This window comes from Syzygium oleosum, unplaced genomic scaffold (assembly GCF_021117445.2).
Source record: "Syzygium oleosum isolate NSW1041296 unplaced genomic scaffold, Sole_v2.1 Sole_v2.42, whole genome shotgun sequence".
NCBI lineage: Eukaryota > Viridiplantae > Streptophyta > Magnoliopsida > Myrtales > Myrtaceae > Syzygium > Syzygium oleosum.
The window spans coordinates 1,374,363-1,388,569 of NW_026607526.1; the positions used below are offsets into that span (position 1 = coordinate 1,374,363).

A 14,207-nucleotide genomic window follows, 5' to 3' on the forward strand; every position below is an offset into this window, starting at 1 on the left:
ATACATTGCGTGGAATTCCCTATACACTGGATTTGAAAGTCATCCGGCTCCAAGGATAAAACTAGTGGGCAATGATGGTCCATTACCCTCCACGTCCGCCAATTGCCCCACGACATTTCGCGAATGAACCGTGGTCAATTTGTTCTTTGACAATTACTAGCCCACGCCCCCAAAAAGATGTTTGGAACTTCATCCAGATAAGAAAGAGACAAAGGCCAGCAGCTACCACTTTGGACAACAACAAAAATGGCCGATTGACGACGACAATTTACTCTCAAAGGTACAAAGTTGGCGTACGTTTAGCTTCGTCACACCCGATTCAAAGATGGCACCTGGCATCGTCAAATTGTCAGCATGTCCTAGATTGCTTTTATATAACCAAATGGTCAAAATCTCTGAATAATTCCAAAAGAAGACCAAGTCAAGGTATGTTGGCCAAAAGATGTCCTAGATTGCTTTTATATAACCGAATGGTTAAAATCTCTGAATAATTCCAAAAGAAGACCAAGTAAAGGTATGTTTGCCAAAAGATATACGCATCGAATCATCAGTCTTTTGCCACCTTTTCACTCGGGAGGTTTTGATATTCATTCTTATCTTGATTCCCATCGCTATAAATACCCCCAAAGAGCTGCCTTAGCTTCAAACCACCCTACACACTTTCGCACCCATCAGAAGTTGCAATTGTGAAAGAAGATTCGAGGGTATTGAATCGTTTTGGATTTAAGAGGGGGAGACTCGCAATTTGGAAGAAAAGATGGGGAGAGGCGTCGTATTGGCAGGTTTCTTGGTCGTCGCAATGCTGGCTTGCCTCGGAGGTGCGGCGTCGACGGAGTATGTAGTCGGCGATAGCCGAGGTTGGACCACGTCGAACATCACTGTTGGGTATTACGGCGAGTGGGCCGCCAACAAAACTTTCAGGGGCGGCGACTCTTTGAGTAAGCATTCGTCTACTTATTTTCCTTCTTAGGAACATGCGTAGTATCCTCACTTAGATATGCAGAGGAACAAATTCATGTCCACATGTTAGTTCGCTTGCTTGATGCTGACGATATACTTCTGTCAGCTTATATTGGTGTTTAGATTTACTTGGACACGAATCAATATAAATCGATAATCGTTCTAAAATTCGAGGAGTCAAAACGTGACAATTCATATCAATTTTAATTCTTCTTTTCTCGTGTCATATTATACTCATAATTGTTAAACCCTCTCCATAATGCAGAGTTTGTATGGAATGGGATGCACAATGTCGCGATCGTATCAAGAGAAGAATACGACAACTGTACTAAAGTGACCTCGTATTTCTATGGCGGCGAAGCCTTTATGTACACATTGCCAGATAACGCAAGTGGCTCATACTATTTCATCTCCACCTTTGATGCTGATTGCGAGAACGGGCTGAAGCTAGCCATCAACGTCGTTAGCCTGAGCCCGACCGAGTCACCGAATAGCTCGGCTTCCCCAATCACCGCCGGCGCCTTGTCTGTGCTGGTTCTCGTATCATCAAGCATCATCGCAATGTTTATGAACTAGATTTGGGTCATAGGGGAGGAGGATCATGAATTTTCCTTTTTAAGCTCGTGTTAATTTGGTTGTTCATTGGTCATTCATATTTATGTATTGTATGGAATAAAAAGAGGGTCATGTAAGTTTTAGATGTCAGTGATGCTAGCCTTCTCGATTTTCAAATAAGTTCGTCCCTCCCTTGTTTGACGAACATCGCCCATTTTTCCCCTTTTCCTTTCTGAAACTTGGTTGGGAGCCGACTCAAATTCATCGGAGTCGTTAAAATTCGGTTGGTCCATGTCGTATGGAACTCACAATATCTTAAAGCTTACGAAAAACGAAACCCGGTGCCTCTCTTGATTGGTCATGATCGCGTATATAACTTTCAAACACTTAGGTTCCGTTTGTTTCGCGAAAAATGAATAATTTGGAAAGCATTTTCCTAAAAATCATTGTTTATATCGCTTAAAATAATTAATTAAGGATAATGCTTCCTTTATCAACAACAATTTATGTCTCTATTTGTTTTTATAAGCAATACATGCCATTATTTTTAGGAAATATTTTATAAATCAACTATTTTCCGCGAAATAAACGGAGCCTTAGTAACACACGAGTCCCTCCTTGCATGATATGGACGTCCACAAAGAGGAATGTCTAGACACTTATTGACTGTTCAGTGCCTTTGCGCACTCATCGGAGCTATTTTCAGATACTCCCCATCTATATTGACCCATTCTACGTGAACCAGTAGATCAAGTGACGGGCACTCCCGACCTATGTTAGTCCACTTCACATGAATCATTAGATTATGAAGTGAGCTAACGTCGGCCAAAAGTACATAATTATGTTTCCACCGATTGAGCTATAGCGACGAGGGCACTGGCATCATCACTTTCGGATTCTACCTGTTAAACCATCCTAATTCAATTAGTTTCGCATAAACTGGCCGGCCTGTGGCGTTATTTTTACAAATTTACTTTACGTAAGAAAACACATCTTAATTTCAAATTCTGACCACTTCCATCTTTGCCTGCCACGAGAGCTCCATCAAGCAAGATGACAATCTTCGTCCACCACATACTTAAGGTAGACGATAGTCATCAACCTCAATTCTAGTTCTACAGTTGGCTACTTCTGTTTGTATGATTGAGAGAGACCACAATCATCAACCTCGACGCAAGGTCTGAGGCTCTCTCCCTCTCTCTCGCTCTGTGCGGCAGTGACCATCTTCGTTGGCAAAGCAATGGTGGTGCAACGGCAGCGATGGAGATGGTTCTGCATGAGAGAGAGAGAGAGAGAGAGTGGTGTTAGGTTTTTCAATTTTCTTAGGAAAGATTGCACCATGAGTCTTAAACTTTATGCATGCAATGCGATGAACCTCCAAATACTAATAGTACAATGAGAAATGTAATCGGGTCCTAAACTTTTTAATTGGCATAGTTTATTCGTAAAATATTACCGAGAATAGATTCGTAGTACTCACACTTCTTGAGGAGAAATTTAAAATTATAGTGCATTTGGTACATAAAATTTACGATTGTTACTATGTTATCCCACTTTTTTAAACGGGCTTTCGATATAAAACCAAAAATATGAGTGAGAGCTCGATTATCTCCAACCTGTTTCGTGCCTAAATTTCACATGTTGTAATGAACTGGCTCATTTCATGCGAATCAAGTCCCAATAAGAGTACTCAAAGTGATCACACAAAAAGGTGACGAATCGGGGGAAGTTGTCAATTTATCTATCACTAAGGGTGCATTTGTTTCACAGAAAATGAATGATTTGGATGCCATTTTCTTAAGGAACAATAACACAAATAGTCCATGAACTTTGTTTTAATGTGCAATTTGGTCCCTGAACTTTTAATTTGTTCAATGTGGTCCCTGAACTTTAACTTAATGTTCAATGTGGTTCCTGAATTTTTAATTTGTTTAATGTGGTCCCTAGACTTTTGGTACATGTTCAATTTAGTCCCTGAATTATATGAAAATGTTTAATGTAGTCCTTTCATTAATTTAAGTTCAGGGACTATATTGAACATTTTCATATAGTTCAAGAACTATATTGAACATGTATCAAAAGTCCATACATCACATTGAATAAATTACAAGTTCAGGGATTAAATTGAATATTAGACTAAAGTTCAAGGACCATATTGAATAAATTAAAAGGTCATAGATCAAATTGCATATTTGGTCAAACTTCAGGGATTGTTTGTGTCATTTTCCCTTAAGAATGATCACTTGTATAATTTACAAAAATAAATGAACGAAAAATCTTTTCGTTATCACCGAAAATGTTTAGATATATATTATTATCGATAATGAAAGAAAAATTTATTAACCGATTATTTCGAGCGATACAAACGATCATTTTTCAAAAAATATTTTTAAAATTATTTATTTTTCGTGAAACAAACAAAGCCTGAATAGGAAATCTCTCGTCCGAATGATCGCAATAGAAGTTTTGTGTTCAATTCTCTTTTCTAGTCCATTCCCTCTCTTAGGTCCTTATGGTAAATTGATGAAGCTCATGTCATCATCTCAGTAATGTCTCGTTTTGCATTCGCCCATGAACTTCGGTGGAAGACGACGTACACGACACAAGTTCAAGCAAGAATGCAAGTACATTCAAATCTCAGTGGATGAACAGAGCTGACAGTATAGAGGAGACGAGCACAGACAAGGAATCGGAGCTGAGAGAAGACAGAAATGGGACGCTGGAGGCGACATTGATGGCGAGCTTCTGACCGCCCTCGCAATGAGATTTGATGGTGCTGATGAAGTAATACATGCCGTTCGCGTTCGCGGGGAGCAAATATACATAGCTCTCGCCTTCCTCGCCTTCGCCCAACACCTTTGACACCTTTTTGCAGCGGTCGAATTCTTCTTTTGATACGACGGCCACGTTCTAAGTTCCCTTAAAATTGAATTCTGCAGTATATAGTTTCATCACAAGCATTACAATCGACGGGCGGGAACAACAAAAGGACGCCTCTGAAAAGATTTGATCAGAAATAGTTCGCTTATCAATTTAGCGATACAAAATCACTCAAACATGCATATTGGAATGAAAACAATTAAGATGAGGTACAAGCAAACGAAGAAACAATCGCCTTCATGCAAATAATCTTAGATAAGACTCATTTTAAGAATAATATAACAAACCGCGTCAATCACAGTACAAAAGATGTTTAAAGAGTAACTTGTGCCTTTTCCTTTAACCTGGTTTGGGCTGGATGTTATTGAGAGTAAATGGCTTGATCTGGTAATCTCTATACAGTAACTTCTCACGTGATGCAATCGTTCTTTATTTAAGCTAATGCCTAAGTGAAAGAACCAATGTGATGATAAGATATCATCAAGTAAAACAGGGAAGAAACTAAGGAGCTGTGTCGATGGCTTACCCAGAAAGTCACCACCCATGAATACTTTGTTGGCAGCCCAATCCTCATAGAACCCGGAAGTTATGTTCGGCGGAGAAGTCCAACCTACATCATTGCCGACGGTGTAGCGCGCTGCCATCGCGCCCCCCGTGAGACAAGCCATCGCAACGACCAGCGACACGATCAGACTACTTCTGACCATCTTCTTCTTGGGGAGTAGGATTTTCGGGTTGTTTCCAGTGATCTGTCTCTTGAGAATCACAACAAAAGATGGGAGTGTTCTGGGACTAAGAGATGTCGGATATGCAAAATCTCGTGGATGTCTAGCAGAGTATGTCATATGAGGATGGTTTGAATTGTATGCAACCACAGCAATTATTGACACTTCCCATGGAGAAAATGAGATGGGTCAAGTTTGGAGACTGGTAAGAGTTGAAGAGTTCAGATTCAATGGTCCGACCCCCTCGAGGAGCTTGCCTTCCACAGTCGTGTTGAATCCATTCAGACATTTGGGAAGCTTCCCCCAGTCAACTGTGAGAAATCTCTAAACGCATTGGATTGTTTTTGTCTCGAACACAGTTCAATGAAAAATTTATGTTGTCCTTTGTTGTGGATTAACTAATGATGCTTGAGTTGTATAGCCATAAGATCTTGAACTGTTGTACTCCGCGCTTGAATTGTGGTGACTAGATTGAATTTACTTATCATACACAGGGAATTATTCACTTTTCAAAGTAATGATCACACGTAACACGACAATAGCCAATGCATTAGAAATTATAAAGTTTATTTAATTAATTACTTAGAGGGGCACTCGTTAACAAAATCTGTTTACCAATAACTTTATGAGGGGCATTTTGATATTTGGAATTAGTCCCTCGTTATAAATAGCACGAGTACAGCATCATTTGCGAATGTTTGCCAGTAGCCAAGGGCCATTCGCTTGCTCTCCACCAAAGTTCCAACACATCTCTCTCTCTCTCTCTCTCTCTCTCTCTCTCTCTCTCTCTCTCTCTCTCTCAGAGACAGTACTTGAAGAAGATGGGCAGAAGCAGCATGGCGATGGCTCTGGCTTTGGTCGTGTTGGCCTCTATCGAGTGCGAAGCGGTGACTTACTACGTTGTCGGAGACGGCAGAGGATGGACTGCTCCGCCCAACATCACCGCTGGTTTCTACGCCGACTGGGCTGCCAATAAATCCTTCAGCGGCAGCGACCTTTTGCGTAAGCAATCTTAAGCCCCTCCTCCTATTTCGTTTTCGCGACATGGATTTGGAATTTGAGAAGAGAGAACTTTCAACTTTTGTAATAGGGAATAAAACTGAATGAAGTTGGAGGACTTACCTGAGATTGACGGGTAGGAAGGGCATTTTCATTTTTTTGGTGTAGGGATTGATATTCGTGCTAGTTACATATTGGTAGGGGTCAGCAAAAGAGCCGGAGAGCCTAAAAGCCCGGACTGGCCCGAATTTTTTGGGGCCCCGGGCTCGGACCAAGCTTTCAGGCTCCCCTTATTTCTTTTCTTAGGCTGGCTCGAACTTGTTTCCAAAAACAAAAAAAGGAATAATGACACAAATAGTTCATAAATTTTGGCACAATATGCAATATGGTCTCTAAACTTTTAATTTATTCAATGCGGTCCCTAAACTTTTGGTTCATGTTCAATGCAGTCCCCGAATTATATGAAAAGGTTAGATATTGTCCTTCCATTAATTCAAGATCATGGACAACATTGATACTTTCATATAGTCCAGGGACTAAATTGAGCATGTACAAAAGTCAATGGATCACATTGAACAAATGAAAAATTCTAGGACCACATTAAAGATTAGGTTAAAGTTTGAACAAATTAAAAATTCAGATATGACATCGCATATTGGGCCAAAATTCAGAGATTATTTGTATCATTTTTCCTATGAAAGAAAACTTAAAAATAACAAATATAAAAATAATATATAATAGGATATACGTTATTCATACTCGAAACACTTTGATAAAAGTCAAAAATGAATTTGAAAAAAAAACATATAAAAAAAGTGATTTTTGATGTCAAAAAATATATTAATTATTCTAATTTCGCTCTATAAAATAAAAAATAATAATTACTTGGGCTAGGCAGCTCAATCTTCGATCCAGGCATCTTTTATTAAATTGGGGCCGAGCCGAAACAATTGGCCTAGCTCGTGCTCACTCACACCTTTCGGTAGCCGACTAATTGCGACATTGCCTTTGAATTATAGTCAAGGCGACTTGCACGGGTCAAAAACCTCGACTTTACCAATTCATGAGCCTCGTAGGGTATTCCATGTCCCAACTAGATGGGCTCTCGTGTCCTTACCCGATTCGTCCTTCTCAGTCGAACCGCTCGTCGTCTTACATGTTCCCGTGACCGAGATCTCAAATTCAGATAGTTCCGAAGCCGGTATATCTTTAGATTGGGGTTAGCAAACATGAGCACCTTGTCTTAGACAGTGATGCATATACCAATAGGTTTCATGATTCCAATCTAATCCACGACAATATCGTGCTTAATTATGATCGGACAATACCCTCATTTTAAATATTTATGCAGATTTCGACTATAACGGGACGCATAGTTTCGCTGCTGTATCGAAAGAAGACTACGACAATTGTGCCAAGGTTTCTCCCATTGCTAAAGAAGACCAAGTAAAGGTATGTTTGCCAAAAGATATACGTATCGAATCAGTCTTTTGCCACCTTTTCACTCGTGCCGGTTTTGATATTCATTCTTATCTTGATTCCCATCGCTATAAATACCCCCAAAGAGCTGCCTTAGCTTCAAACCACCCTACACACTTTCGCACCCATCAGAAGTTGCAATTGTGAAAGAAGATTCGAGGGTATTGAATCGTTTTGGATTTAAGAGGGGGAGACTCGCAATTTGGAAGAAAAGATGGGGAGAGGCGTCGTATTAGCAGGTTTCTTGGTCGTCGCAATGCTGGCTTGCCTCGGAGGTGCGGCGGCGATGGAGTATGTAGTCGGCGATAGCCGAGGTTGGACCGCGTCGCCAAACATCACTGTCGGGTATTATGACGAGTGGGCCGCCGGCCAAACTTTTAGGGGCGGCAACACTTTGAGTAAGCATTCGTCTACTTATTTTCCTTCTTAGGAACATGTTTAGTATCCTCACTTAGATATGTAGAGGAACAATTTCATGTCCACATGTTAGTTCGCTTGCTTGATGCTGACGATATACTTCTGTCAGCTTATATTGGTGTTTAGATTTACTTGGACAGTAATCAACATAAATCGATAATCTTTCTAAAATTCAAGGAGTCAAAACGTGACAATTCATAGCAATTTTAATTCTTCTTTTCTTGTGTCATATTATACTCATAATTGTTAAACCCGCTCTATAATGCAAAGTTTGTATGGAATGAGACGCACAACGTCGCGATCGTATCAAGAGAAGAATACGACAACTGCACTAAAGTGACCTTGTATTTCCAGGACGGTGAAGCGTTCAGTGTCACATTTCCAGCGAACGCAAGTGGCTCATACTATTTCATCTCCACCATTGATGTTGCGAGAATGGCCAGAAGCTAGCCATCAACATCGTTAGCCTTACCCCAGCCGAGTCACCGAATAGCTCAGCTTCCTCAATCACCGCCGGCGCCTTGTCTGTGCTAGTTCTCGTATCATCAAGCATCACCGCAATGTTTATGAACTAGATTTGTGATGATGTGTATATTTGACTTATATTTTGATTATATTTGGTGGCATTTTGGGCAAATATTCAAATAAATAGAGTGTAATTTATTTGTTTTTATGCATTGTGGTCAGGTGATGGTGAATGACGCAATCGTGAAGATTTTGGACGCTTTTGATGTGTTTTTGAGCTGTTGGTTGGGATTCTGCATGTAAAAGATCCATTTTCCAGAGATCTGTGCTCACGGTTTAAGGTCGCGCGGATGCAGAGCTGATGCAGAATTTGGGGACGTGATTTGGCCATTAATTTCCATATTTTCTAGATCTGATTGTGGAGGATTTTTGTACTTAAATAGGACTCTTAATTAGAGACATTAGGGAGAAGTTTTTGCCTTTTTTTTCTCTTTCCATATTGGATAGAATTTCTTTTTCTAGACTTTCTCTTTTTTTATTTAAGAGGTTGAACGCAAGAGGGGAGGAGAGACTTGACTCCAGAAAATTCAGAAACATATTATTTTGTGCATTTTGTAGCCATGTGTGGCTAACTCCTCTTTAATCTAGCAAAGGATTATCAAAGTTCAAGTTCATTCAAGTTGTGAGATCTAAACTTAATCCTCCTTCTTAATTTCTGCAGTATTTATATATTCTCTGTTTTATTGTTTACCATTGCTTTGTTGGTTGTTACAATAAGAGCTCGTTGTGCAATTAACAGGGTGATAGTTTGCCAATTGAAATACCCAAACCCGTAATTGTTTAGGTGTTTTAATAATAATGGCAAATAATATGACTTGATTAAAACCAGATTTTCAAGTTGTATTATGAGAATATATGATCTAGCTTGAATAAGTTACGCGTGTGATTTATTGACTAGGGTTGGGTTTTTCTCTAACTGATATAAACGATTATTTTTAAGAAAATACTTTCCAAATCATTAATTTTCGGTGAAACAAAAATACTATCAATTGCTCTGCTGTTTTTAAGTCAGTGCCTGAAGCAAAAGTCTTGAGGCATGGAATCTACGGAGGACACCTTCCTGGAAGATGGTTTTAGTTAATTGAAAATTTTTTAAGCCCTCTTTACGTTTTCTGTAATATGATAGAGTATTCACATTGCACAAACTTACCTTGCATCCATGTCCGAGGCAACAAATGATAGAATTGTCATCTACAGTCTTGCATACACCTTCTTGGAAGATAGCCGAAGTCTTTGGGTCTTATCGGAGGCATTATTTTACCTTAAAAAGTCGCTTTCATGTCCAACGATAGTTGATACCCTGTGTTTTGAAAATATATCTCTAATATCCAGATCGTGAATGTAATAGATATCCATGATGTTATGGATGATGAACATGAAGATGTTATAACCACTTGATAGATGAGAGTATAACTCTAATAAATCAAACCTAAAACTATCAATTTATTGACTTAGGATATGCTCAAATAAGAATGAAAATTAGGGAGTATTGAGAGCTTACTCACACTATACATCCAATGAAAAGACCATTTAGTTATTATTTCCATTTTGTAACAACGGTAACTCTTTAGCAATTATAAGTTAAGTAAATTTATCTATTTCGATTTAGCAAATCATATTTTAGTATGATACTTTTAAAGTTTAACTTTACTTTGATAATTCTTAATTTACCATGATCCACACAAGCTATTTGCATTTTGCTTTTCCTTCTTGCAAAGTAGACTCATTTGGATTTTAATATTCAGTTTTTCACCAGTACACCTTAATATTTTAGCATCAACCAACTTACTCAATGGCAAGTTCTAATCAAAATGACATAAACATTAAGATTACATTGTGAACTTATGATTTATGAACTGGACTTTCCTTTATATTATGAATAGAAATTTAGTTGAAGATCATATGAATATAATTTTGAGTCTAATCCCAAACTGTAAGTTTTATCAGGTAATTTTTACTTGACCATCGTTTGATTATAGCTTGTCCGGTGATTTCATGTGATTTTCAGTTTTTCTGGCGGTACTTATCATGTGATATATATAACTCTCATCTGCGTTAATTCCTCCTTTGCAAAGTGGATGAGTTGGTTTCCACTTTGTCCAGGCGAAGTCCAACTCAACCTAAAGGTGGCGGGACCACACTTCGTACACAATATTAAAAATAGTCGATGGACTTCCGGGAAACATTTAATTTGAATCTTAAATCTTAATTTTGTTCAATTTGATGTTGTACGCTTTTGAATCGAACTAATTTTGATGCGCGCATTCAATCTCGGGCTAAACCGAAGCCACATCGAGAGGATTTCCATAGCAACCACACATGACAAATTTAATGCGAAGTTATTTTTTCTTTCAATTTGATTCTTTAATCCAAGTCGTTTGAGTTAATTTTAGAATTTGTCTGTCAAAAGAATCACGAGACCCTTGTTTCTCTTGTATATCTGCCTACCTGTACCAATGAAATGGTATCAGAGGGAGAATTTGCAAAACACTCCTGTTCTCTTTTTGACGATGAGTTTACTAAGCATAAAGTGGGAACAATTATTTAGCCGCTGTAAAGATTCATGAGAAGATAAGATCAACATGTGAATGATAAGATAAAATATGGAAATGAGACAACAGAGTTAGGTTGAGAATGAGACAAGTACATTTAATTAGAAATTTTTTTCTTTCCTTTTTTTTCTTTTTCTTCTTCCTCGGACGGTGGCCAGCCACAGGTGAGGTCGAGGCCTCACCTACCTATGGCAAGCCTTGAGCCTCGCCAATCTAGTGAGCCTCGCCAATCTAGTGAGCCTCAAGCTTGCCAACCTTTGGTGAGCTCGAGCTTGCCGATCTGGCAAGGCCGAGGCCTCACTGACCTTAGTGAGACTCGAGCCAGCTAGCCTAGTGCAAGCTTGAGCTCGCCGATCTGGCGAAGCTGAGGCCTCATTGACCTCTAGCGCTAGCCTTAGCCTTGCTAGATCGATGAGCTCATCCATCGCCTGTAGCCGGTCTCCGGCCATCGCCAGCCGGCTAAAGAAGAAGGAAAAAGAAAAAAAGAAAAGAAAAATAATTGAAAATATGATTTTTTTAAAAATAATACAAAATAAAAATTATTAAAAGGAGTGCACGGAAGAAAATCAAATCAGATTTTTCGTACCAAACGACGAAAAATATTTTTCAGTTCATTTTTAGATTTCAGCTAAACATCGAAAAATACTGTCATTTTCCTGAAAAATAACTTCCTAGAAAATATTTTCCAGAAATATAACATTTTTCGCGAAACAAACGAAGCCTCAATTTTAAAAAAATATAAAAATTATCCACTAAATTTGTATTGCATTTAAGTGTTTTAGCAATAATTTTTTAAAAAAAACATAAGAATCAAGCTTTCCTAGATTTAGTTAAATGGGTCGAATATGGGTCTAAAAATTTGCATTGCGATAAATGAGTAATAATTAAGGTTAAATGGGTTAATTTTGGTTGAACCATTTATAACCCGATCCAAACCCGACCCGACTTATCCGTTTGACAAGTCTAAGCATATGAGAAGTTGATATAGAAATTGCAAATTTTTCTTTCTCCATCACCAACGACTTCTCGTCAACGTTAACCATATGGTATAGGGTAAAAATATATTATGAAACGAAACAAGTTGCACAAACTGGGACCATATTAGTATTCAAGTCAACAAGACAAGTTCTTTTGGCGAACGGGTGTAATCCATCATTCAAAAAGGAAAACAAGATTTGCACATGAAGTTTTTCCCTTTCATACTTTTTCGCGACAGGATAAATAACAGGAGACACGCTCTAATAGCTTGATTCCTTTTATTTTATAGAAACTCCGTGTATTTCATTAGATTACTTTCAAAAAGTTGTCCAAAATTTCATAAAATATCACCTAAAAAAGTTGTCGGGCACTCAGGAAGGTTTTGCTATGTGAGTTTTTTTTTTTTTGGGTCAGATTTGCCATGTGGGTTGAATAAGCATAAAATTGGAATAATTTCTTAGCCGCGGTAAAGATTCCCGTGAAGTTAAGGTCAACATTTAATTCATAAAATGCAATGCATTGAAGATAAAATATTGGAATGACATATCAGAATTCGGTTGAGAATGAGACGTCTACTTTTAATTAGCGACTTATCGCAATTTCCCGTGGGATTCCCATTCGAGAGCCACGTAGAAACATAGGAGAACCTTATCATATGACGTCAAGGACTCTTCCTTATCGGTGTGCCTATAATACAGGTCAAGTTGTTCATTTATATCATTTGCAGGACACGAATCAATTATTGGCCGGTAGCCTTTGGTCATCATCTGCAAAGAGGATCAAAATTATAGCACGCGGAGTCTTTGCGAGAGAATGGTGTAAAATTAATGCGAAAATTAACCAATTTTACAATTAAATTAACGCAAAATTACCAAAAAAAACGAGAAACAATGAAAGGACAAACACATTGGAAGTTATAAAATTTGTCACAAAAGTGTAATTGATCCTAAAACTTTCAAAAAGTGTAATTAAGTCCTAAAACTTATCACGAAAGTGCAATTAAGTCCTAAAAATTATCAAATTGATCCAATCAAGTCCTTCCGTTAATTGCGCTTTTTGAAAGTTTTAGAATTCGATTGCACTTCCGCGATAAGTTTTAGGACTTCATTGCATTGTTTGCACTGGAAGTCACAAACTTATATTATATGACTCAATTGCACTTTCGTGACAAGTTTTTAGACTTCCAATGCACTTATTCCAACAATAAAGAACACCAAAGCTTTACTGGATTCAATTCAAGTGTCGGTACCTACTCTATCAGGAGAATTAGCAGCAAGTTATCTATTAATTATCAGAAAAGCGCAGACTTACAATCGTTCATACACTTGAAGGTTTTACATTATACCCAAATCTACAGTATGTAAAACTCGTAACATAAAATCTATCGCGTTCAGATACGTTCGTCCGGCCAAAAGAAAGAGAACTCCACTTCTTTTTTCTTCATGCGGCTTCGACAGGAGAGAAAAAATAAAAGCAAAACCCCCGCCTTTTATAATGTGTACGTGAGCCCCTTCTTTTTGGTATAGCCAAAGGAAGCGCTCCTCTGTAAGCAATATAAAGAAAGTCCAACAAGTCAAACCGGTCTATCTTGGACAAAAGATTCTCTCTTAACCGATCAAGACTTGGAATCTTTAAAAGCTGTACATTGGCATCTCCTCTATATCCTCTGTTGGTCCTTCGTTGTTTATCTCCAGAAAATTATTCCACCGTGAACAAGTTAAAATTCTCCAAACTGGTCGGGTTTCATAAACTCGTGACATAATTCAAGAGAGAAGTTCTCGCAAAATTGTCTTCTTTCATCACGGACGACTTCTCATCATCGCCAACCATATGGTATATCGTAAGAATATACTCTGAAACGACAGATGCTGCATAGACCGGAACCATAGAAGAATTCAAGTCAACAAAAGTAAATCTTTTGGCCAAAGGATGTAATCCATCATTCTTAAACCAAACATGGCCCAGACCACGTTTTGGTGCTTTTCGACCACTCCATGTTCGTCACTAACAAACACCATAATAACAGAATACCACATTATTTTTATTTATGATTAAATAAATTATATAGAAACGACCAAATTATTCTAGAAATGGTCAAGCCTGTGCTTAGTTATAAAGAGGCCTAGCAACTTAAGCC

At 38.3% G+C, this 14,207-nt stretch overlaps 2 protein-coding genes, 1 long non-coding RNA gene and 1 pseudogene across 3 annotated transcripts; 3 read left to right on the forward strand and 1 right to left on the reverse strand.

Moving 5' to 3' along the window:
• The first annotated feature begins 640 nt into the window (after positions 1–640).
• Positions 641–1,665, forward strand: LOC115691213 (basic blue protein-like). The gene is made up of 2 exons (XM_030617796.2): positions 641–938; positions 1,226–1,665. The coding sequence occupies exons 1-2, from the start codon at positions 758–760 to the stop codon at positions 1,534–1,536; spliced, it is 492 nt and encodes a 163-aa protein (XP_030473656.2). The 5' UTR covers positions 641–757; the 3' UTR covers positions 1,537–1,665.
• A 2,457-nt stretch (positions 1,666–4,122) lies between these two features.
• Positions 4,123–5,558, reverse strand: LOC130136137 (uncharacterized). The gene is made up of 2 exons (XR_008815167.1): positions 4,922–5,558; positions 4,123–4,448 (listed from the first exon to the last, which is right to left on the reverse strand). It is a non-coding gene; the product is annotated as an uncharacterized LOC130136137 (long non-coding RNA).
• A 347-nt stretch (positions 5,559–5,905) lies between these two features.
• Positions 5,906–7,745, forward strand: LOC130136116 (stellacyanin-like). The gene is made up of 3 exons (XM_056306198.1): positions 5,906–6,122; positions 7,471–7,571; positions 7,731–7,745. Exons 1-3 carry the CDS (start codon positions 5,942–5,944, stop codon positions 7,743–7,745), a joined length of 297 nt encoding a protein of 98 aa, XP_056162173.1. The 5' UTR covers positions 5,906–5,941.
• Positions 7,692–8,590, forward strand: LOC115691245 (cucumber peeling cupredoxin-like; annotated as a pseudogene).
• The last annotated feature ends 5,617 nt before the right edge of the window (positions 8,591–14,207 follow it).